Here is a 27,039-nt window from a genome sequence, read left to right as displayed (position 1 = left end):
GTAAGTGGGTCTCTCCCCTGGTGGTGGTACCCAAGAAAAATGGAAAATGGAGGATTTGCGTAGATTATAGGGAGTTAAATAAGGCCACGCAGAAGGATCACTTCCCTCTCCCATTTATAGATCAAGTATTGGACACTTTGGCAAGAAAGAAATTCTTTTCTTTCCTGGATGGCTTCAACGGATATAACCAAATCCAAATTGCCCCTGAAGACCAGGATAAAACTACCTTTACTTGCCCTTGGGGAACGTTTGCCTATCGAGTTTTGCCCTTCGGCCTATGTAATGCCCCTGCTACATTCCAAAGGGCTGTCCTTAGTAACTTCGCAGATCTGATAAATGATGGACTCGAAGTGTAAATGGACGATTTTACACCATACGGAGATGATTTTGACCCAGCTCTAAATACCCTGGAAAAATTCCTACAACGTTGTATCGCTACCAGACTTTGTCTGAGTCACGAAAAGTGTTACATGATGATGACAGAAGGGCTCATTCTAGGGCACTACATCTCAGCAGCTGGCATCTAGGTAGACCCGACTAAAATCCAGATTCTTTTGCTTATTCCTACCCCCACTACTCAAACGGAGGTACGCAGTTTCCTTGGCTTTTCTGGGTATTACAGACGATTTATAGAACATTACTCACGTATTGCTGCACCTCTATATGATTTAACTGGAAATGTTGATTTCTTGTGGACAGAAAAATGCGACCAGGCTTTTAAGGAACTGAAGAAGCTTCTATCAACAGCCCCAGTCCTTCGAGGACCCAACTGGAATTTGCCATTTCAAATCTCATCTGATGCCTCAGACACAGTAATTGGTGCAGTCCTAGGGCAAGAAGAGGATAAGAGACCATATGCTATCTACTATATTAGCAAAAATTTATCCTCTGCCGAACTCAATTATACTGTTACTGAAAAGGAATTCCTGGCTGTAATACATGCTGTTAACAAATTTAGACATTATATCACAGGCTATCCCGTTGTGTTATATACAGATCATTCTTCTATCAAATATTTGGCAAATAAACCTGTTACGAAAGCCAAAATAACCAGATGGTTGATCTTATTGCAGGAGTTCGACATCACAATCAAGGATTGACCTGGCAAGGAGAACCCTGTAGCTGATTTCCTCTCACGAATACCGAAAGCAATTGAAACAGCAACCGTGGAAGATCAATTTCCTGACGAACACCTGTTTGTTGTTGCTGTTCGAACACCCTGGTATGCTAATGTCGCTAATTACCTCGCAGTCAGCAAGCTACCAAAACACTTAACCCCTCAGGAACGCAAGCAGATTGTTCAGAAGAGCACTCGGTTTTCGTGGATTGGAGGCCATTTGTTCCATACGGGGGCAGACATGCAAATTAGAAGGTGTATTCGAGAAGACGAAATCTTTGACATTCTAAAAGCTTGCCACGACGGGCCATGCGGGGGACATTTCGCTGAAAAAAGAACAACACATAAAGTATTGCAGACCGGATACTATTGGCCTACAATTTTCAAGGATGCGAAAAAATTTGCACAAGCCTGTGACAGCTGCCAGCGAGCAGGAAGACCTGGCCAAGCCGATGAAATGCCTCTGAGACCACAATTGGTCATTGAGCCATTTGAACGATGGGCTCTGGACTTCGTTGGGCCCATCAATCCATCATCAAATTAGAGGACATACATTCTGGTGGCGACAGACTATGTTACTAAATGGGTCGAGGCCGAATCATTACCTAAGGCTACAGAAGACTCTGTGATACAATTCTTGTTCCATTTATTTGTACGTTATGGACTTCCGAGGGAACTAATCACCGATGGTGGACCACAATTTGTTGGAAATAAATTAGCTGCAACACTTAACAATTATCATGTCCAACATAAGATCACTACCCCATACCATCCGCAGGAAAATGGGCAAGTAGAGAGTAGTAATAAGGTAATAGAATCAATTTTAACAAAGACCATTGCATTGCATAGGCGTGATTGGGCCACTCGACTACCCGAGGCACTGTGGGCCTACAGAACCACATGGAGAAGTACTACAGGCTATTCACCTTATCAATTAGTGTTTGGGAAGCAGCCAATTTTCCCCATAGAATTCGAAATCCGAACGCTACGAACTGCACAGGAAGTCGGCCTAGATCTGAGTGAGGCACAAATCAATTGATTACAGCAGATTAATGAATTGGACGCAAATCAGGCTCTCTGCATTACAAAATACAGCATTAATTCAACAACAGCGAGCTAAATGACATGATACACTTATCAAGAATAAAGTCTTTCATGAAGGAGACTGGGCTCTGTTATACGACTCTCGGTTTCAGGACTTCCCGGGGAAACTCCAGACTCGATGGTTAGGACCATACGAAATCCAGAAGGTACATGACAATGGGACCCTTACCCTAATCACAATTGACGGTTCTGGATATGCATTCAAAGTAAACGGCCACCGAGTTCGCCTTTATCGAAAGCCACTCACTCGGGAATCCTTCTGTCAGCAGCTGCGACAAGATACTGATATGGAAATCTTAGGAGAGGAAGGGAAATCTTCCTCACCTATAGTTTAAGAAATTCATTTTTATAACTTGTACATAAACATCTTGTCTATATGTTTCCTTGATTTTTTTACTCCAAGAGTTTTTGATGTTCCTTTGCGAAAAGGAACAACACTTGTGTGTTTTTGTTGTTCCTTTACGAAAAGGAACAGCACTTGTGTGTTTTTGCTGTTCCTTTGCGAAAAGGAACAACACTTGTGTGTTTTTGCTGTTCCTTTACGAAAAGGAACAGCACTTGTGCTTTTTGCTGTTCCTTTGCGAAAAGGAACAACACTTGTGTGTTTTTGTTGTTCCTTTGCAAAAAGGAACAGCACTTGTGCTTTTTGCTGTTCCTTTGCGAAAAGGAACTGCACTTGTGCTTTTTGTTGTTCCTTTGCGAAAAGGAACAGCACTTGTGTTTTTTTGCTGTTCCTTTGCGAAAAGGAACAACACTTGTGTTTTTTTGTTGTTCCTTTGCGAAAAGGAACAGCACTTGTGTTTTTTTGCTGTTCCTTTGCGAAAAGGAACAGCACTTGTGTTTTTTTGCTGTTCCTTTGCGAAAAGGAACAGCACTTGTGTGTTTTTGCTGTTCCTTTGCGAAAAGGAACAGCACTTGTGCTTTTTGCTGTTCCTTCGCAAAAAGGAACAACACTTGTGTTTTTGCTGTTCCTTTGCGAAAAGGAACAACACTCGTGTGTTTCTGCTGTTCCTTTGCGAAAAGGAACAACACTTGTGTGTTTCTGCTGTTCCTTTGCGAAAAGGAACAGCACAGTTGTGTGTTCCTGCTGTTCCTTTGCGAAAAAGGAACAACACTTGTGTGTTTTTGCTGTTCCTTTGAGAAAAGGAACAACACTTGAGTGTGTCTGCTGTTCCTTTTCAAAAGGAACAGCATTTGAGTATCTTCGCTGTTCCCTTCTCAGAAGGGGACAGCATTTGCGATTTTCCGTTGTTCCTCTCAAAGAAATGGTATCCTACGAATGAATTCTTCTTTCAGGAATGCCATCGACATGTTTTTGCCCTTATGGAGGATGCTTTGCCTCCATGTTCTCTTCAATCTTGTAGACACAGCAATGAACTTATGCGGTGAACATAAAACCATGATATACCGAAATCAGCACATCATAAATCGCTATCACTATGTAGCCAGTATGTATAAGAGGACAAGAGGAGGGACGTGAACTTTTTCATCTTCGTTGTCATTGTCATTTACCGGTACCATTGTCATTGGTGATCTTTATCATGACGATTCCCCTAAAAATCTTTTTTGATCATTACTTAGGAGTAAGAACGAACAATTTATATCTATCTGTTGGGATCGTAAGACTTCTTCCACCATTCCCCGCTCTTAAGGAGTGCGAAACCACCCTTATGTGAAAATAAACAAGAAAGGTGCTCTGCAAAAGAAAACAAAAACAAAATATGAAAATTGTCAAATGCAGGATAGGGGGTCTCATTCAGAGCCGGCCTACCATGATCATAAGGGTGGAAGCGAAGTGGCATCCCCATAACGGCCACCACACCAGGGATATGGTCCAAAGGTAAATTAACAAGCAAATCTTGGAACAGGAGGTCTCATCGCGAGCCGGCCTGACCATGTTTCGCGCCTACCTTGTGAATGGCATTATGGCTATCTGGTCACCAAGCCAGCATAATGGCCTGCATTTTGACAAAGCACTCTTCAGAATATACACAAAGGATCATGGTTCCGGAGGGTGAAATAAACAACTCTGCCAAGGTTATGAACACCTGTTGGCAGCAGAGCTCTGTTAATGGCATAGAAGTCGTAATAATTACACCAATAGGTATGATATTAAAATTTTTCTGTCTCTTATCCTTTGCAAAGATCATATGTCACACCCAATGTATATATCGCATGAATATTTATTACCACCAATCATGGCAACGGAACTGACAGTGACCACTGGAGACCTCGTACGCTTGACAGACGTCCCATCCCCTAGCTCCTCATTATATCACGCAGGCTCTTATGCAAAACACGATCTACCTTTTTGCCTCGGTTTCGGCATTTCGTTGTTTTTCTAAAACATGGCATAATTTCATATGTTGTACTTTATGATTGGACCTCCGAACTGGTTGCTGCTCCTCTCTTTGACGGCTGGGGACAGCCTATCAGATCACGGGGGGGAAGGTAATCTCATTACTCCATGATTACGTGGCTGCACACCATTCGGGCGAGACAATGTACGAAGGAATGACATGGTTTAACGGTATGATGCTTCCATTCTACGGAAATTGCCATCCACGATCTTTTTTATTTTATTTTAGTTGCATGCTCGGTGATCATCCTCTCTGCGTCGCAAACACCGCAAGCAGTTGCTATTCCATTTCTGAGAAGAATCATGGGCGGAAAGACGGTCCGAAGTGAACCTCACAAGCTGACAGTTTCCGCTGCTGCTCGCGAAATTCTGGAAAACGTAGGATGGTTGAATTACTTCAGCCGCCTGCAAGAATCAAATGAAGCCGTGGCATTGGAATTCCTGCAGAATTTGCAGGAAAATTACTCCATAGTAGGAGGAAAGCGGATAGCGGTTACAGAGGATATTATCGCAGAATTTTCAGGATTACCAGCTGCTGGACCCATATGGACGCCAAAGAAGGAAAGATTACAAAAAGCTATGGAAATTTTCTAGGACGAAGGCCAAAGCTTGACAGTCAAAGGGAAAGGAGTTTTGCCGGCAACACTAGGGGAACCCTGGACCGAGCTAGCGAAGACAGTACAAAGTTATATCACCTGCGAAGGGAGAAAAGACGTGGTAAGACCTCGTCACCTGAAACTTTTAGCTGTTTTAAAAGGAAAATGTTCTGTAAATCTCCCCGCACTTTTAAATTCGCTACTACATGACGCGGCCCGAAACTTGAGTAAGGCCCAGCACATAGATGCAGTCGTTAGCCACCATGGGCTGATTCGGTTGATAGTGAGCCACAGTCTCACTCAACAGAAAAGCACTTGGGAGGAATTGATCGCAATAGTCGAAGGAGGATCGGCTGCACCACCCCCAAAACCTGAACAGTCCTCTAGCACGCTGGAATGATTAGAAAAATGCAAGAAGTCAGCAACAGAAAGACATGCTGCTTCAAAACGGAAACAACCTTCCGATATGCCAGAACGACCAGAGGAACCCAGAGAACCTACTGGCACACCTGACCTACCTGAGAGACCAAGGAAGTCAGCTCGGCTGGCCCGGATACGAGGAAGGTTAGAAAGAATTCAGGAAGCAATGGCCCAGCCAATTGAAATTGCGGACGAACCTCCAGAACCAGAAGGAGGACCTTCTGAAGGAAATGTGGAGCAATCAGGGCCTGGGACTGGCCAGCCGGAAGGGGAAGCAATGGCCACCGAGCAGAACAATCAAGAAAATGAGCACTCTGAGGAAGAAAGGGGTACCGAACAAGGCAATCAAGAAGAAGAAATAGCACAGCCAGGGGGTAGCCCGTTGCAGTACCCTGTAGGTGAGGAGGAATTGGCAGCAGTTCTGGCCAATATGGGGGAATATGGCCAGCCCTCTAGCACAACAAGCGTCCCCGACAGTCCCGCAGAGGAAAAACTACCCGAGGAAGCACATGCAGAAAAGACAGGAGAAGAAAACCCGCCTGGTTATGATAATGAAATTGAAGACAACAATCAGGGATAGTCTGTCCCCAGGACGCTGGAAGATATCCTTGATGAAGAAGGAGCGGGCTTAAGGGTCAAACCCTCTGCCGAGGCAAAGAAGATTAAGAAATTAAGAAAGAAACAACAGAGGTTGTTGGGCACTATAGCCAGGCTCCGGCAGCAAATTCGAATTCTTAAAGCCGATTTGAGAATACAAAGGACCTCAAGGAAAAGGAGGAGGGTCACTACAGCAAAAACCCCAAGGACAAGAACCCGTTTTGTTGGTCGAAACCCCATCAGGAGACCTACCGCCGAGGAACAGTCTGCTGTTCCAAATGTTAATGAGGAACAGGGTGTTGTTCCAAATAACATAGAGGAATAGACTGTTGTTCCATCTGACCCTGGAGAACAAGCTGACATTCCAATTAAGGGAGAAGAGCAGCAAGATGTTCCAATGGCAGGGGGACCTCAGCAGCCTTTCATTCGTGTCAAGAAGGAGAAAGAAAATAAGGAGACCCAAACAGAGGCACCACCCTCAGGGGTTATTCGGGTTCTGAACTCTAGACAGCGCAATAAAAAGTTGCAGGCAAAATTCCCGGCCTCTACGGCTCAATGGAACAAGGATCCAAAAACGAGAAAATTGCACAGGATGATGAAGCAAGCCCAACAAGAAGCTGAACAACTAAGAGAGCAAGCAATCCCCCGGGAGAAATATGAAGAATTACAACAGCAACTTCGGAATATTAGTCAATCCGAAAGCCAAGCCTTTGAGGGATGGCAGAAGGAACAAGAAAAGGTTGCTAAGGTAACTCGTCGATTAGATAGTGTTGTTAAGCAGATGGACACTGTGTGTTCCTTATATAATGACGTTTTGACTTGTAGGGCCCCTGCTAAAAATTATGCTTTATTTTTGCTTGAAAGATATTTGAGATTGAAAATAAAAGCCGTTAGGGCAGGAGCACCTATCCACATCAACACTGTTAATGATTTTATAGACTGTTGCAAGCATTATGGGGTTAAGGTTCAAAGGTTATTGTGCGAGTTTTACTTGCACAACCTTGTGCTAGACCAGGAAACTGATTTAAATCCTGGCCCTTTTGTTGGCGATATACAATTCCAAGCCTTCATCTCATTTGGGGTTAATCAGGTAAAATGGCTCAGAGCTTATAACGCCTTTCAGAGACAAGAAAATAGCCTGGACTTGTGGGTACGAGCTGAACCTAGAGACCCAGTGACGCTATGGAGAGAGAATAGGAGTCTTATAAGGATCCCAGGTGTCATTGAGATAATAGGACCCATGCATGAAGACTTGATCCGAAATGGTCTGGAATATTTCCTAACTATTAAAGATCTTGCCCTCGATGCTGCAAAATTTCGATACCAGACCTCTAGTCCAAGCATCCAGCTCAGGGAACCATTCAAATATGAGAATTTTGAGCTGGCTACCAGCCGATTGAACCTTTATGGGGAACGGATTCTGAAAGCAGGGCCATCCTGGTTAGGGTATCGATTTCGCAGTCCGATTATTTGGCACCCTGCACCCGGATATCAGGCCTTGTATGAGATGCCTGCAGATCAAATAGATCAGTTCTTTGATAATCTAGTTGCTCATCACGGTTGTCGGCCTCCTCACGAGATCCCTTCTCCGGCCTATTCTCTCATCGCCTTGCATGTCAACTACAATGTTTTCATGAGGCCATGAAACAGGGTAAGCAGGGGGGTGTGTGGAGCACCTGGAAGGTATGCTTTTGACTAGCAATCTAGTGGTTTTTCAATAATAATTGTAATCTTTTTTGCATGAGAAATTCGAAGAAGATAAAGGATTTTGATAAAATGTGCAAAAATAGACAAAGGAAGCTCAAGTGCTAATAATTGACGTTTTCTATGCAGGAAGACATGCGAGCAAGGAGTTCCCGCCCAAAAGCGAGAAGCAGAGGAAAAATAACTGCTGTTCCTCCAGTAGGGAACCGGATGCGGACACGATCAAGCAAAATCGGAATTGAATAGTCCAGGAAAAGAATGCGGGATACCGGCTCGGCGAACGCAAGAAAAATTGAACGATTAGCGAATCCCTCGGGATCTTCGATCCTGAGGGATCGCTGCTTTACTTATCTCTGATTATCTAGATATCCCCGTCATTTCTTTTATATAATGGCACAGCATCATTAAGCAAGAGGAGGATTGTTTTTGTAATTTTACAGTTCCAGAACAAACTTTAATCATTGAGTCTCACTGAGACCTGATTTTGTTATACTTTTGTGGATGCGATTAATATAAAAGACTTGGTGTTTATTCCGTCTCTGCGTTTGAAGTAATCTAAGGCAGTGTACCATTGGCAGCTAAGGGCCCGGCTCCGAAGGACACTTGCTTTTGTATCATTATATGGTGATTTGTATGTAGTTTGTTTATCTTTATTACTTAGCAGTCTGATGAATTCTTTATATGATACGCTATGCTCTGTTATGTTTAATGAATGAATGATTTCTCTATGTAAAGACTCTGCACTGTATAAGTGGATTTACACAGGGTCGGATTGTATCTTTATTCAGCCATTCCTGTAACAGTGTACTGGCATGAATGTTACTGTCAGTGGATTTATGTTAAACAATATTTGTGGGATTCGAGAGTAGCGTCATTCTGTTTAGAAACATAGGTGTATCATTCAATACTCTCAGATTGCTATATTAATGTAGATCATGTACATACGGGTGATGGTTGTTGTTTCATAAATCATTAAGGGTTGTTGTTCCATTTGATTATTGTTGTTCCATTTGATTATTGTTGTTCCCTTTGATTATTGTTGTTCCATTTGATTATTGTTGTTCCCTTTGATTATTATTGTTCCATTTTACTGATGTTCCATTTATTGTTGTCCCATTTCTATTTTGTTGTTCCGCTGATTTATTTACCTGCCTTTGTTGCTTTGGTGTGAGAGAAGGCCTAAGGCTGTAGTGAGCCTCAACAAGACGCTGCTTAGCTCCCTGACCTATAAGTCCATGCTCTAAATTTCCCTTCTTTAATCAGTTTCTAAAGGGATGGGATATTGTTTCCGTACCCTTGACTGATCAACTGTTTTGTGTGACTCCATCTTTTAGATTAGTTTAATTACAGCTTAGCATCTGTTTTCCTTTGATCTTCTCAACCCTGTACTACTAAGCATTACTCGGACAAATAGCCTCGGATTGAGCTACTTCTTGCAATAACAAAACGTTCCCGGATTGACTTATTAATGTGGAATAATTAGCGGTGTGAGAGACCCTAGTTACAGCTCTATAGACATCACAACCATCTCAAGGTGCAGAAACTTGGTTCTTTTATCCCCCCATACTGATATGGGTGAGACTTCAGTCTACGCTCCGCGGATTGGTGCCGAAAGGGCCAGTGGTGTAGGGGTTTTCTTGGCTACTTAATGTTTAACCTAGGTTAGGGCCCATCAAGCCAAAAAATGGTTTCGTTGCTGGGACCAAGATCTGCATAATGAGATGTGTGATGTCGCATAATTAGAATCCAATTGAGAACAAGATTGAAGGCTGGTTGGATAGAAAGATCCACGAATTCGTGGCACAAGAAAACAAGAATCCACGATTGATGAAAGAACAATGGTTGGACAGATATCTGTACACAGATGGATATGAAATCTTCTTCTATTCCTTCCTAGTTGAATTATATGAATGGATCACGAAATTGGCAAACGGCCAAGGGAGGTGGCGGCTTGAAAGTCCAATTGTCCAGACCCTGGAGTTAGTGCGGAGATTGGAAGCCTCTGAAGATAAGATTGTGCACGTTGTTGATCATTGGCTCGATCATACCATAGGAGGATTTGTGACATCGTTTGTGGTCGATACTTCGATCAGTTACAACGAAGTAGAGCATCGCTTCTTGAAAGGGGCATGAGGTAACTATTTAAAATCGTTAAATACTTGGATTAAGATTCTATTGTGCGAAAAGTGGGTTATGAAGTTTCCTTGATGTTTGGGGCTACGCGAAGTGGAAGGAATTTCAAGGAAGGAGGAAGAAAAGGCCCTGAATATATCCCGTTGATTGAACCTCCTGTGAGTGACAACGAGGGAGCAGCACAGCTTCTCCGTAGAGCGTTATTCAGTTGATAACGCAAGGCTTCTCGCAAATACCTCATCCACCCACACCACCCCCATCTTCAACTCCACCACCATTCCTAATGGTGAACTCCGTAAAGCTACCTGTGTTCAAGGTCGTGGGAAATGAAGATCCAAACTAGTTTTGGTTCGTCATGAAGGTTCTATGGGAATCACAGGGTATCACGAATGATCAAATGAAGAAAGTGGCATTGGTTAGTGCTTTGCAGGACTGCACACTAACTTGGTACACTAAGTACTGCACGGATAACCCGATGTCTACATTGGAAGATATCCAAATTGCGTTGAATAAGGAGTTCAATAGACCTAAGTCTGAAGCACAATCAATTGTGGGATTCAAAGAGATCATGATGAATCCTAGTGAGACATCCTAGGATTTGGATCGGAGATTGAAGTGTATGATCCGTGAGGCTAACATGAATCTAACTGATGGGCAGCACCGCGAATGGTTTGTGGCCTCGCTCCTGCCTCATCTAAGGGTTGCGCTATCACAATAGAAGATTGGGACCAGGCAGAAGCTCTAGAAATCGCGATGAGATTGCACGAGACAACAATGAAGGATGTTAATCTATGGGTTCAATAGATTAAATGCGCAGTTGAAAAACCTTTTCCTAGAAATGTAGAGTCCGAGGAAAGATAGAACAACGCGGCCTGAGGTGCACGAAGAAGTTTGGTGCCTGAAGTGCAAAAGCCAAGGGCATGACAAAGATCACTGTCCAGTTTTCACAAATTATGTTGCAGCAGGGGGACCAATGCCTCTGAGGCTGGAAGATGTAGCAAGGCCAAGTGCAGGGCCCACGCTATAGTGTGTTATCTGTCAGGTCATTGGGAAACATGCGACTGATAATTGCCACTTGCTGCAAAAATTCGTACTGACACCGCAACCACTCTTCTGCAACTTCTATCAAATAGTGGGACATGATGAGCACAATTGTCATATTTGTGAATTAATGATGGACAGGACACCTACATACAGGGTGTAGGGAGAAACATAGCCTCTGGACCAAGGCGTTGGAGGAGTGCGAGTCAAGTATCAGGGGCACAGACGAGGCCGAGGTGGAGGAGGACATGGTAGAGGTCGTGGGTAGGTTATTTGCTACAACTGTGGAGGACCAGGACACTACTCACGAGACTCCCCGAATCCCATACGTCTGTCATGCCACTATTGTACCCAGTTTGACCATGCAAGGAAGGATTTCCCTATATTATTAGCTAAGATATGGAAGAAGGGGGCACAACCTCCACAACCAACTCAGAACCTACAGATGATGAGAGTTGAGCCTCGCCAGGAATACCCTGAGGTAAATATTATGCTGCGGAGTGGAGCGAAAACTACTGACGATAAGGGGAAGCACCCTATAGAAGGTGAGTGGGTCCGCAAAGCACCAGAAAAGGAGACCAGGTTTGACCTAGAACGTGTAAAAGAAACATTTATGGAAGTGAAGAAAATTTTTGCTGAAGCCTCTACCTCAGGGAGTCAGGAGAAGCCGACTGAAGAAATGGAACCGTCGATGATTACCACATTCTTGGAGACCTACATGAAACTGCTACTTGATAGCAAGGCAATGAAGGGACTGCAGGAGTTGATCAATAGGTGTGCTGGCAAGGAAAACATTATTGACGAACCGCGTGTAGTTAGGAAGCTTGGTAAGCATAAGGCAAGAACTAGATCTGAGATGATACTCACTGTACAGATAGGAGAATATGAAATGGACCAAGTTATCTTGGACCTAATGTTTGACACAAAAGTTTTTCCGAAATAGACATGGGAAAGAATGGGGAGACCTGCATTACAGTGGTCTCAAATTCAATTAAGGATGGCAAATCAGCAGAAAATCATCCCAGTGGGAAGGTTGTAGGGGGTAACAATTGATATCGAAGGCGTGAGCGCACTAGCTGATTTTGAAGTGATAGAGATTATGGATGACAACAATCCCTACCCCACACTCCTTAGGATCTATTAGGCCACTGACATGAATGGGGTAATCAATCTAAAGAAGTGAAAGATGATATTTGAAAAGAAATAGCTCCAAGTAGTGGTGCCACTGGACCCTGCAGAAGGACCACGCTATACTGAAGCAGTGCACGATTATGAATGTGATGACGATTTGGACCAGATTTACAAGATAACGATGTGAGATCAAGATCAGGTGAATCCAACAGTAGATGGATGTATTGCATTGGACCGCAAAATTTCCTGCACATTAGATTGAAATGAAGAATTGGAGCACTATCAAAATCGACTGCATGAGGTATCTATGCTATGCTATAATATGGTGACCAAGTCATTGCATTTTGTATCATCAGAGATAAGATATCTGCCTTAATTTGATGGTTTAACTAATGTTGATCACTTTTTTGATGCATTTGAGAGAGAAGTGTGAGAGAAACATCACTTCCAGGCCTTGGACTGGGTTCTACGCTCTACACCTGCGAGATGTTGGGGCACTCATAAGGACAGTTTTGTTGATTGGCGCAAATGATGAGAGTGTGGTTTGACCACCCACAAGTATGGCTAACAAAAAAATATGATAGGAGAAATGATCGACGGGACCATTTAGCCAAATGTACTGAAGTGTATGGAGCAAAGCCTTAGCCATAGTGGGTCCATCTATTTGGTCATATCTTGGATGTTATACCGATGAATTGGTACTTGGTTACGGAACTCCTTCATGGCACAAAATAATGGGATGTTTTGCGCCAAGGATTTTTTATGACATTCATCTTTGAGGATGGGTTTGAAAGTATCAAGGAAGCATTATAGGAGGATAAGGTAGCAATTTTCAGGATACCGATGGATCCTCTAGATTTGATTCAACCTGATTGGACTACCCAGCTAAGCTACCCACTCGAGTGCTACAATCTAACAGTGGAAGAGGAAGATGAAGACCTAAGGAAGATTAATATTCTAGAGACTGAAGGGCACCACAAAGTTGAAGGACCGCAACTAGAGATCCCAAACATAACCAAGCTGCTCAAAACCAGACAGGTGAACATTGGCATGGAGGCAAAGCCGCAGTTTGAAAATATTGGGGGCTACTGGGACGAAGTGACAGTAGATAACATCACCGAACTACTCCACGAATATCAGGATCTGTTCCCCACGAAGTTTTTAGATCTGAAAGGGATAATAGGGGACTTGGGTGTCATGAATATCACCCTAAAACCAGACGCGAAACCTGTGAAGAAAAGAGCTTACCACCTAAATCTGAAGTATAAAGAATGGGTCCACTTAGAGTTAGATAAGATGCTTGTGACATGTATTATTGAATCGGTGGAAGGATCTGATTGGGTGAGCCCAATAGTAGTTCAGGAAAAGAATCAGAAGGAAGAAATAAGGATATGCATAGATCTCAGGAAGCTGAATGATTCCTGCGTGCATGATCCCTTCCCAATTCTGTTCACCGATGAGGTCCTAGATAATTTTGGCGGCCAAGAATCATATTCATTCACTAATGGGTTCTTTAGGTATCATCAGATCAAGATCACGCCAGAGGATAGAAGTAAGACGACCTTTGCGAGTGAATGGGGATGCTTCCAGTATACAGTGATTCCTTTCGGTAAGAACACACTGACAATCTTTTCATGCGTAGTCATCGCGGCATTCAAGGATTTCATTCACAAATTTCTAGAGGTATACTTTGATGATTGGACAGTGTTTGGATTGGTAAAGCACCATGTGGCAAGTTTGCGCTTGTGCTAAATACATGTCAGAGGTACCAGATCACACCTAATCTGAAGAAATGTTTGTTCTTTGTTCCTTTTGGGATCTTGCTAGGTCATGTGGTATGCAGAAAAGGCTTGATGGTAGACCCAGAAAAGATCACGATCATAATCAATTTGGAGGCACCAAGGAGTGTGAAACAGTTGCATGCTACGTCGAGGAATATGGGATACTATAGGAAACTCATCAAGAGCTATGCCCAGATCACCATGCCGATAGAAAAATTGTTCAAGAAGGATGTTACGTTCTATTGAATGAAGAATGCAAGAAGAGCTTGGATGTGCTAAAGGAGAAAATGGTCACCGTGTCGATCCTAGTCTTCCTAGATTGGAAGAAGGAATTTCATGTGCATGTGGACACATCATGTTTTGCGCTGGGAGCAGTACTGACACAGGCTGGTTAAGGGGACTTGGTTCACCATATAGAACTCGCAAGTAGGAAGTTGTCCAAAGCCGAGAAAAATTATTCCATGACAGAGCGTGAAGGATTAGCTATGGTGTACATGCCCCAAAAGTTTAGGAAATATCCATTGGGCAGACATTTTAAGATGTATAAAGACCATTCTACATTGAAATACCTGGTCAACATGCCTGTGTTGGAGGGGAAGATATGCAGGTGGCTTTTTTTGTTCCAGGAAAATGATTTTCAAGTCATTGTGAAACCAGGACGATTGAATGCAAGACCAGATCATCTGTCGTGCATTGAAAGTGGAGAAGAGCCTACTAATTTGGAGGAAGGACCACCTGAAGTGCAGCTCTTTATAGTGCATGTCGCAGACAACCACTTTGAAGATATTATACACTTTCTGATGACAGGTACGACTCCAGAAGGATATATAGGCCAACAAAAGAAGGAATCGATGGTGCACACAACCGACTTTTCTGTCATTGCAAGGTACTTGTACAAAATGGGATCATATGAAATATTTTGACGTTATTTGCCAGAGTTTGAACGAAAGAAAATCCTCTCTGAGGCTCATGGTGGAGCTGCGAGAGGTCATTATGCAGGAAAAGAAACAGTGCAGATGATTCTACGTGCTGGGTTGTGGTGGCTAACATTGCATAAGGATTCAAAGGTGTATTGTAGGGCATGTGATGCATGCAAAAGGACTAGCAGACCCTTGTAGAGGGATGATTTATTGTTGAATCCACAGATATCGTTACAACCCTTCGAGAAGTGGGTGATTGACTTTGTGGGACCAATTCAACCTACAGGAATGAAAACAGGTAAGATACATCATCATCGTGACTAAGTACTTAACCAGGTGGAAGGAGGCGTAACATATGAAGGACTGTACAAGCACGAAAGCAACAAAATTCATGTTTGAGTATGTGTTGACAAGGTTTGGTTGTCCAAAAATTTTAATGAGAGATCATGGTACACATTTTCTTAATGAGCTGATCACCGCAATGACGGAGGAATTTTAGTTTTACCATCGCAAGAGCACGCCATATCATCCGCAAGATAATGGGACAATGGAAGTGTTTAATAAAATATTAGAGAGCACGCTAACAAATGTTTGCAATTCTCAAAGAAACAAGTGGGATGTGCATGTGCCCGTGGTGTTATGGGCTTATCGAACAACTTGCAAGAAGTTGACTGGACAAATGTCGTTCATACTATTTTATGGTGTAGAAGTTGTGATGCCGATGGAGTACATTATACCTAGTTTGCACATAGTGGCATTCATAGAAATGGCGAATCGTGGAGCCCTGGAGGAGAGGCTCATGCAGCTAACAGAGCTTGAAGAGGATATATTTATAGATGGATTCCATCAACAAGTTCCAAAGGAGCGTGAAATGGCATGGCACGCTTAGCAGATCAAATTGTGCACCTTCAAGGTAAATGATTCAGTTTTATTATATGATAGAAAGTTTGATAAATTTCCAGGGAAATTTCGGATGTATTGGCTGGGGTCCTATGTCATCAAGGAGATTACCAATGGTGGAGCAGTTTAGTTGGTAAATTTGAATGGATAGTCATTCCCAAGGAAGGTGAATGATAGTCGATTGAAGCCATACACCGATGATCCAGCTAGATGACTACATGATGGAAGCAGAGTCTTAGGGCTCCAAGCAACTGAAAGGAGGCGCGGGACTATAAACTACACTGCGTTGGTTGTGGAGCTATGCAATTGGGCAACTGCGCAGAACAAAGGAATGTCACAATGTCAGCAAAAACGCGTGGGGAGCTATGCTATCAAAGAAGGGACCGCGTAGGGAAGTCAGAAAGTGATTGTTATGCTCACTGTTCATGACTTGACAGTAGGAAAATTGCTAAATGGAGAGAGGGGGAAACATTTAAATAGGAATTTAAGGGTAAGATATTTGAAAATCTACTGCCAATCCAACATTTATGAACGAATTTTTGGGGGAACGGTCGGATATGAATTCGAAAATGCCTATAAATTACAGGTGGCTACCCAGCGAAAAACACTTGGAATTTTAAGAATTAAGGTGTTGAGCTCTTAGGCACATATGAACCGTGAGTACTTTGAAGCTTTGATAACAATTTCAGCATTTGAGAAGTTTCCAAAGGAAATGCAGGAGTTGTTGTCTAGTATCATGTCGACGCCGCAGAAACCGTGAGTGCTGGAGAAGCAATGGAAGCTGAGGGAGCTGCCTCGAAGATAGGAAGTGTTGAAGTACCTGCAGAGGTACCCAAATCATCGAGGTCACCTAGGATGAGGCCTACACTAGAAAAAGAGGGTCCGAAAGTGAAGAAAGATAAGCAGAAAGCGACATCGTTGGTGTGAGCCATCCATAAAACACCTGCAGAAGGAAAAGCCCACCTCGGAGGAGAAGGGCAAGGTAGTTGACCCTGAACCTGAAGAAGACAGTGAAAAAATCAATATGGGTGGGGCCGACAGTGACATGGGGGCTGAGGATTTTGACGTTGAATGGTGTGACGATATCTCTAAACTACCTGAATACATTCCCCCACACAGAGGCAAGGCAAAGGTCCCCAAGGACATTGATGAGAGTAAGGTCACACTACATACATTATTGTTTCCTAACAAGATCGCATTTAACGGACTGCGCCTGGCGCGTGTCCCCCTTTTAAAGTTGGAGGATTTGGATTTGGCTGATACAGAGCACTTTCCCTAATTAGCGACTGATCAGTTCATGCATTGTGTCTTCTATAAGGACACTGGTGTGACCGCGCTGGAGCCAAGGAAATGGATAAAAGGGGTGGACAAGGCAGGACTGCTAAACATGCTATCGGTGCCGCATTACAACCATGCATCCATAACCATGATCGTGATCAAACAGTTGTTGTGCTTGGTGCATGATGGGTGCCTGTGGTTGGAAGAACCAATACCAATCACTGACATGTTGATCCATAGTATCACTCGGCTGCTACATTCAGGATTGAATCCGGCCATGGCATTTGGCAGAAAGACAGGTGAGCGCGAGCTCACTGAGTAAATGAAGGACAAATTTAAGCTCATCAAGAAGCTGCATGGCTACTCCATTTCTAGTATAACTGACCCCACAATCAAAGTGGCCAGCTAGATTCTAGCTGGGAAAATTATGAGGAAGTGTCGCGCAAATGAAGTGCGAACGCTAGTTGTCTCATTAGCGGCCCAACGTGTGGAGAGCGTACAATTCAACTGGGAATGCTACCTCTGTAGTGATTTTCTCGTGAACTACAGAGAGGCGCAGGACCACAGTAAAACCTTTCACTATGCATGGCTGCTACTATCCATAGTATTGGTCGCATGCGAGTTACCAGAGAATAGTCAGTTTCCTCCAGTCGCACATGATTTAATGGAAGCAACGAAGTTCGCTTCGCTCTGGGCCACCAAGGACCCCTAAAGGGTCAAGGATAGCAAGATCTTTTGGATCTTGATGGATATGACTATCAACATGGCCATCAACCACAAACCATTGTTGTCACCTTCTATCTTCGACCAGTTGGCAGAATATGTGGATTTTAAGGTGGACTTCCACTGTGTCTCCATGCAAGCGTGGAAGGACCCTGAAAAAATGGTATGACATTCCATACCTCACCATAGATGATGTGATCACGATGGTCCTCGACCTTTGACCAGTAGAGTGGCGCAGGCCTCAGACTTGACAGCTAGGTCTAACAAGTCTACAGCGAAGCATAAGAAGGAAGAGGCCAAACTAAATATGGAACAATTGGTCGGGAAGATGAATAAAGAAGTTGAGGACAAATCCAAAGCAGAGTGCACTTCCAAAAAGCTGATAGAAGGGCAGGAAGAAGAGGAGGAGCATGACTCCGACATGAGTCAGAAATATCCTTCCCTGGAGACAGAAGAGGAAGAGCAGCGATCTGACCAAGGAGGAGTAGACTCGGTGACTATTCCATTCTGAGTTAAGTGGAACAGGGAGCAGGAGAAAGTAGGGTCGTGGAAGAAGTCCAAGCCCAGGAAAATGTCCCTCAACCCAATCACCTTGACAAAGGGTGATTTGAAAAACATTGGCGATGCGGTAAGGGATGCGACCGCGGAACTACTGCAGCAGTTTGAGCAGCAGAAGCAACAGGCCTTGGGTGCCATTCAAATGGGTCTACATGAGTTACAGATCCAGGCATCACAAGTACAGACCAGGGTGGGGTGAAGCAGCGGGGCATCAATGCGTTTGGTGCTTGGAACTTTGGAGGCAGCAGAAATGGTGTGCACGATGGTTCACCAGATCATAGTTCTACCATATGGAGGACTGACTACAAAAGCAGAAGCTGACAGGGCCATTATTAACACCCTCAAGAGGGTTGGGCTAAATTTGGTCGCGCTTCCAAGTGAAGCCCTTCACACCTTGAAACATGGTGTGATCATGGAAATTTGGGCTTGAGAACAACGTGCACTGAATTTTATTAGTGAGTTGAAGGTGAACAACACTCAGTTGGAAGAACAGAAGAATTTTTCCATCGATCTTCTTAAGGCCACCACAGAAAATAATGAGCACATGACCAAGGTGGTGGCTAAGGCATGCATGACTATGCCAAAGTTGGATATTCCTTAAGATGCGCTAGTGGATGTGAGAATTTTGAAACTCACTGCCGGAGTGCGTGAAGTGAGAACAGAGCTGGCTAAGGTTCAGTTTGAATTGAACCTTAAAACTACAGAGCTTAAGTTGAGGGCCCAGCCTTCGACTCCACCAGAGGTTAAAGAGAAGCCCGCAGTTGTTGTCAAAGTTGTAGTAGCAACTATAGATGTCGTCGTGAAGGAGTGCACAATGCTCTTCGAGCAGTCGCTCGAAGTAGTCACCAACCTATAGGAGGAAACCACTGTGTAGAGGCTGGAAATAGAGGCATGGGAGCTGCAGCAGAGATATGATGATGTTAAAGCAATGACACACACCATCGCCATTACACATAGGTTAGCGAAGCTGCAGGAAGCAAAGACACTGAAAGAATAGGTGGATGCAACTCAACGCAAGGAGACAGTACTCAAGGCCTGATTAGGGACATGGCTAGAGGAGGCCTATGTACTCCCTACCTCCATTGAAGGGAAATTGGCCAGTCTGTAGGCGACACAGCTGAAAAAACAGGCAGACAGTGCAAAGCCAGCGACACAGTAGCTGGTCGAGCAGGTGAAGCAGGAGCAAACACAGTGCACCGACAAAGTTGCAGTGGTACAGGTGGAGCTGGGATGTCTTCGTGAAAAGATCTTCATGACAGTAGAGTGACTCAAGGGCAAGTCACCAAATTTGTGTTGGGGGCTTGTTCGGAATGGGTCCCCTGGGTCAATGTTGGGGTTAAAAGCCCAAGTTTTGTGTAAAGAATGTAAAGTCTCTGCATTTTTTGGTCACAGAGTGCGAAGATATATATAGTCAAAAAGGGTTTCCACCCTTAGTTTAGATAGTTTGTGTCGGCTTGATGAGATCTGTCCTTGGTCCGTGGACCATGGGATTTTATAAAAAGGGAGTCTTAGAAGAGTCTAAGGTAGTTAATAAGTTTTTGGTAGAGTTTTGAGTAATTTTATTGGTCTGTGAGAGCTAACAGAGGATATTCTTAGCGTAGGAAGAGGCTCTATGGCTGAGTGCGCAGAGGCCTAGAGTAGAAGTCCGTAGCTAAGTGCGCAGACCCCTGCAGTTGTGTGCATAGGGTAGTCAGAGTTTGTACTGTAAATCTAGATTATCAATAAAGAGAAGTATTCTAGAACTATTCGTGTGTATGTTATATTACTTCTGTTATGAAAGTTGTGATTATGCTATGTTGAATATTGGGGTTATGAATTAATGCTATATTTATGCATGGATCTGTGTATTTTACTTTTTCATATGAACACAAGTAAGAATATCTATTTACGTGAAGATAACTGTAATGCATGTTAAAGTTAACCAATAGTTAAGTGAATATGAGTAAATATAGAAGTAAGAGTAACTACAAAGGCGCGTAAGTGCCTGATCTATCTATTTGGGGCTGCGAAGGATGATCAGATACTTTCACGAAGGCTCTGCATTTTGTGGTCACAGAGCGCGAAGATATAAACAGTCATAAAGGGTTTCTTCCCTTAGTTTAGATAGTTTGTGTTGGCTTGATGAGATCCGCCCTTGGTTCGCGGACCATGGTATTGTATAAAAAGGGAGTCTTATAAGAGTCTAAGGTAGTTTATAAGTTTTTTGGTAGAGTTTTGAGTAAGTTTATGGGTCTGTGAGAACTAAGAGTGAAGAGTCTTAGTGTAGAAAGAGGATCTGCGACTGAGTGCATAGAGGCCTAGAGTAGAAGTCCATAGTTGAGTACGTGGACCCTTGCAGTTGTGTGCACAAGGTAGTCAGAGTCTGTACTGGAAATATGGATTATCAATAAAGAGAAGTATTTTGGAATTATCTGTGTATGCATTATTTTACTTCTATTATGAATGTTACGATTATGTTATGTTGAATACTAGGGTTGTGAATTAATGCTATATTGATGTGCGAATCTAAGTATTTTACTTTTTCATATGAATGCAAGTAAGAATATCTGTTTACGGGAAGATAACTGTAATGCATGTTAAAGTTAACCAATACTTAAGTTAATCTGAGTAAATACAGAAGCAATAGTAATTACAGAGGCATGTAAGTGCCTGATCTCTTCGCAGACGATCGGAGACTTTCGTGGAGGCTTCAAGGACGAATAAGAGAAATACTATGATAAGCCCTAAAGGGCCTATCGATCTACGCGAAGGAAGGGTTAGGGATATAATCGACATCACAACCATCTTAGGGTGCAGAAACTTGGTTCCTGTATCCCCCCATAATGATTTGGGTGAGACTTCAGTGTACGCTCCACGAATTGGTGCTGAAAGGGCCAGTGCTGTAGGGATTTTCTTGGGTACTTAACGTTGAACCTGGGTTAGGGCCCATCAAGCCAAAAAATGGTTCTATTTCCAGGACGAAGATCTGCATAATGAGATGTGTGATGTCGCATCATTAGAATCCAATTAAGAATGAGATTGAAGGTTGGTTGGATAGAAAGATCCACGAATTCGTGGCGCAAGAAAACAAGAATCCATGATTGACGAAAGAACAATGGTTGGATGGATATCTGTACACAGATGTATATGAAATCTTCTTATGTTCCTTCCTAGTTGAATTATATGAGTGGATCACAAAATTGGTAGACGGCCAAGGGAGGTGGCGGCTTGAAAGTCTGATTGTCTAGACCCGAGAGTTAGTGCGGAGATTGGAAGCCTCTGAAGATAATATTGTGCACGCTGTTGATCATTGGCTCAATAGTATCATAGGAGGATTTGTGACATCGTTCGTGGTCGATACTTCGATCAGTTACAACGAAGTAGAGCATCGCTTCTTGAAAGGGGCGTGAGGTAACTATTTAAAGTCGTTAAATAGTTGGATTAAGATTCTATTGTGCGAAAAGTGGGTTATGAAGTTACCTTGATGTTTGGGGCTACGCGAAGTGGAAGGACTTTCAAGGACGGAGGAGGAAAGGCCCTGAATAGAGCCCGTTGATTGAACCTCCTGTGAGTGACAACGAGGGAGCATCACAAGCTTCTCCGCAGAGCATTATTCTGTTGATAAAGAAAGGGTTCTCACGAATAGCTCATCCACCCACACCACCCCCATCTTCAACACCACCACCGTTCCAAATGGTGAACTCCGTAAAGCTACCTGTGTTCAAGGTCATGGGAAGTGAAGATCCAGACTAGTTTTGGTTCGTCATGAAGGTTGTATGGGAATCACAGGGTATCACAGATGATCAAATGAAGAAAGTGGCATTGGTTAGTGCTTTGCAGGACTGTCCACTAACTTGGTACACTAAGTACTGCACGGATAACTTGATGTCCACATTGGAGGATATCCAAATTGCGTTGAATAAGGAGTTCAGTAGACCTAAGTCTGAATCACAATCAATTGTGGGATTCAAAGAGATCATGATGAATCCTAGTGAGATGCCCTATGATTTGGATCAGAGATTGAAGTGTATGATCCGTGAGGCTAACATGAATATGACTGATGGGCAGCACCACGAATGGTTTGTGGCCTCACTCTTGCCTCATCTAAGGGTTGCGCTATCACAATAGAAGATTGGGACCAGGTGGAAGCACTAGAAATCGCGATGAGATTGTACGAGACACCAATGAAGGATGTCAATCTTTGGGTTCAATAGATTAAATGTGCAGTTGCAAAACCTTTTCCTAGAAATGTAGAGTCTGAGGAAAGAACAACGTGGCCTGAGGTGCACGAAAACGTTTGGTGCCTAAAGTGCAAAAGCCAAGAGCATGACAAAGATCACTGTCCAGTTTTCACAAATTATGTTGCAGCAGGGGCACCAATGCCTCTGAGGCCGGAAGATGCAGCAAGGCCAGGTGGAGGGCCCATGCTATAGTGTGTTATCTGTCAGGTCATTGGGAAACATGCAATAGACAATTGCCACTTGCTGCAGAAATTTGTACAGACACTGCAACCACTCTTCTGCAACTTCTATAGTGGGACATGATGAGCATAATTGTTGTAGTTATGAATTAATGATGGACAGGACACCTGCATACAAGGTGCAGGGAGAAACGTAGCCTCTAGACGAAGGCGTTGGAGGAGTGCGAGGCAAGTATCAGGGGCACGGATGAGGCTGAGGTGGAGGAGGACATGGTAGAGGTTATGGGTAGGTTATTTGCTACAACTATGGAGGACCAAGACACTACCCGCGAGACTCCCCGAATCCCATACGTCTGTCATGCCGCTATTGTACCCAGTTTGACCATGCGACAAAGGATTTCCCTATATTATTAGCTAAGATATGGAAGAAGGGGGCACAACCTCCACAACCAACTCAGAACCTATAGATGATGAGAGTTGAGCCTCGCTAGGAATACCCTGAGGTAAATATTATGCTACAGAGTGGAGCGATGACTACTGAGGATAAGGGGAAGCAACCTATAGAACGTGGGTGGGTCTGCAAAGCACCGGAAAAGGAGACCATGTTTTATCTAGAATGTGTAAAAGAAACATTTATGGAAGCGAAGAAAATTTTTGCTGAAGCCTCTACCTCAGGGAGTCAAGAGAAGCTGACTGAAGAAATGGACCCATCGATGATTACCACATTCTTGGAGACCTGCATGAAATTGATACTGATAGCAAGTCAATGAAGGGACTGCTGGAGTTTATCAATAGGTGTGCTGGCAAGGAAAACATTATTGACGAACCGCCTGTAGTTAGGAAGCTTGGTAAGCATAAGGCAAGAACTAGATGTGAGATGAGACTCACTGTGCAGATAGGAGAATATGAAATGGACCAAGTTATCTTGGACCTAGCGTTTGACGCAAAAGTTTTGCCAGAATAGACATGGGAAAGAATGGGGAGACATGAATGGGGAGACATGCATTACAGTGGTCTTAGATTCAATTAAGGATGGCAAATCAGTAGAAAATCATCCCAGTGGGAAGGTTGTAGGGGGTAACAGTTGATATCGAAGGCGTGAGCGCACTAGTTGATTTTGAAGTGATAGACATTATGGATGACAATAATCCCTATCCCACATTCCTTGGGATCTATTAGGCCACTGACATGAATGGGATAATTAATCTGAAGAAGTGAAAGATGATATTTGAGAAGAAATTGCTCCACGTAGTGGTGCCATTGGACCCTACAGAAGGACCACGCTATACTGAAGCAGTCCACAATTATGAAAGTGATGACGATTTCGACCAGATTTACAAGATAACGATGTGAGACCAAGATCAGGTGAATCCAACAATAGATGGATGTATTACATTGGACTACAACTTTCCTACACATTAGATTGAAATGAAGAATTGGAGCACTATCAAAATCGACTGCATGAGGTATCTATGTTGCGCTATAATATGATGACCAAGCCATTTCATTGTGTATCATCAGAGATAAGATATCTGCCTTACTATGATGGTTTAACTAATGTTGATCACTTTTTGGATGCATTTGAGAGAGAAGTGCGAGAGAAACATCGCTTCTAGGCCTTGGACTGGGTCCTACGCTCTACACCTGCGAGATGTTGGGGCACTCACGAGGACATTTTTTTTGATAGGCGAAAATGATGAGAGTGTGGTTTGACCACCCACAAGTATGGCTAACAAAAAAATATGATGGGATAAATGATCCACGGGACCATTTAGCCAAATGGACTAAAGTGTATGGAGCAAAGCCTCAGCCGGAGTGGGTCCATCTATTTTGTCATATCTTGGATGTTATACCGATGAATTGGTACTTGGAGACGGAACTCCTTCATGGCACAGAATAATGGGATGTTTTGCACAAGTATTTTTTATGACATTCATCTTTGAGGATGGGTTTGAAAGTATCGATGAAGCATTACAGGAGGTTAAGGTAGTAATTTTCAGGATACCGTAGGATCCTCTAGATTTGATTCAACCTAATTGGACTACCCAGCTAAGCTACCCACTGGAGTGCTACAATGTAACATCGGAAGAGGAAGATGAAGACCTAAGGAAGATTAATATTCCAGAGACTGAGGGTCACCACAAAGTTGAAGGACTGAAACTAGAGATCCCAGACAAAATCAAGCTGCTCAAAACCGGACAGGTGAACATTGGCATGGAGGCAGAGCCGAAGTTTGCAAAGATTGGGGGCTACTAGGACGACGTGACAGTAGATAAGGTCACCGAACTACTCCACAAATATCAGGATTTGTTCCCCACGAAGTTTTTAGATCTGAAAGGGATAATAGGGGACTTGGGTGTCATGAAGATCACCCTAAAACTAGACGCGAAACCTGTGAAGCAAAGAGCTTACCACCTAAATCTGAATTATAAAGAAAGGGTCCACTTAGAGTTAGATAAGATGCTTGCGAAATGTATTATTGAACCGGTGGAAGAATCTGATTGGGTGAGCCCAATAGTAGTTCAGGAAAAGAAGCATAAGGAAGAAATAAGGATATGCGTAGATCTTAGGAAGCTGAATGATTCCTGCATGCATGATCCCCTCCCAACTCCATTCACTGATGAGGTCCTAGATAATTTTTGGGCCCAAGAAGAGTATTCATTCACTAATGGGTTCTTTAGGTATCATCTAATCAAGATCACGCTAGAGGATAGAAGTAAGACGACCTTCGCGAGTGAATGGGGATGCTTCTAGTAGACGGTGATGCCTTTTGATAAGAACACACTAACAATATTTTCATGTGCAGTCATCACGGCATTCAAGGATTTCATTCACAAATTTATAGAGGCATACTTTGATGATTGGACAGTGTTTGGATTGGTAAAGCACCATGTGGCAAGTCTGCGCTTGTGCTAAATACATGTCGGAGGTACCAGATCACACTTAATCTGAAGAAATGTTTGTTCTGTGTTCCTTTTGGCATCTTGCTAGGTCATGTGGTATGCAGAAAAGGCTTGATGGTAGATCCTGCGAAGATCGCGATCATAATCAATTTGGAGGCAACAAGGTGTGTGAACAGCTGCATGCAACGTCGGGGCATACAGGATACTATAGGAAACTCATCAAGAGCTATGCCCAGATCACGATGTCGATGGAAAAATTGTTCAAGAAGGATGTTAGGTTCTGTTGGAATGAATAATGCAAGAAGAGCTTGGATGTGCTAAAGGAGAAAATGGTCACCGCACCGATCCTAGTCTTCCTGGATTGGAAGAAGGAATTTCATGTTCATGTGGACACATCATGTATTGCACTGGGAGCAGTACTGACACAGGCTGGGGAAGGGGACTTGGATCACCCTATAGAGCTCGCAAGTAGGAAGTTTTCCAAAGCCGAGAAAAATTATTCCATGATAGAGCATGAAGGATTAGCTATGGTGTACATGCCCCAAAAGTTTAGGAATTATCCCTTGGGCAGACATTTTAAGATGTATACAAACCATTCTACATTGAAATACCTGGTCAACATGCCTATGCTAGAGGGGAAGATATGAAGGTGGATGTTGTTGTTCCAGGAATATGATTTTGAAGTCATTGTGAAACTAGGATGATTGAATGCAGGACCAGATCATCTGTCGTGCATTGGAAGTGGAGAAGAGCCTACTAATTTGGAGGAAGGACCACCTGAAGCGCAGCTCTTTATAGTGCATATCGCGGACAACCATTTTGAAGATATTATATACTTCCTGATGACAGGTACGACTCCAGAAGGATATACAAGCCAAAAAAAGATGGAATCGGTGGTGCGCGCAACAGACTTTTCTGTCATTGCAGGGTACTTGTACAAAATGGGATCATATGAAATATTGTGATGTTATTTGCCAGAGTTTGAACGAAATAACATCCTCGCTGAGGCTCATGGTGGAGCCGGGGGAGGTCATTATGCAGGAAAAGGAACAGTGCAGATGATTCTACGTGCTGGGTTGTGGTGGCTAACATTGCATAAGGATTCAAAGGTGTATTGTAGGGCATGTGATGCATGACAAAGGACTGTAGACCCTTGTAGAGGGATGATTTATTTTTGAATCCACAGATATCGTTACAACCCTTTGAGAAGTGGGTGATTGACTTTGTGGGACCAATTCAACCTCCAGGAAAGAAGACAGGTAAGATACATCATCATCGTGACTAAGTACTTAACTAGGTGGGAGGAGGCGTAACCTATGAAGGACTGTACAAGCACGATAGCAAAAAAATTCATCTTTGAGTATGTGCTGACAAG

General features: G+C 43.3%; 1 protein-coding gene across 1 annotated transcript; it reads left to right on the top strand.

Moving 5' to 3' along the window:
• Positions 1-15,450: 15,450 nt before the first annotated feature.
• On the top strand, positions 15,451-15,792 carry LOC149141589 (uncharacterized). The gene has a single exon (XM_089451268.1). It carries the CDS (start codon positions 15,451-15,453, stop codon positions 15,790-15,792), a length of 342 nt encoding a protein of 113 aa, XP_089307394.1.
• Positions 15,793-27,039: the final 11,247 nt, after the last annotated feature.

Source organism: Pinus tabuliformis, chromosome X (assembly GCF_031772625.1).
Source record: "Pinus tabuliformis cultivar Carrire ecotype Pingquan chromosome X, CPIR1, whole genome shotgun sequence".
NCBI classification, from domain to species: domain Eukaryota; kingdom Viridiplantae; phylum Streptophyta; class Pinopsida; order Pinales; family Pinaceae; genus Pinus; species Pinus tabuliformis.
The sequence above is the reverse complement of the archived record's forward strand: the minus strand, read 5'-3'. Positions and strand labels throughout refer to the sequence as shown.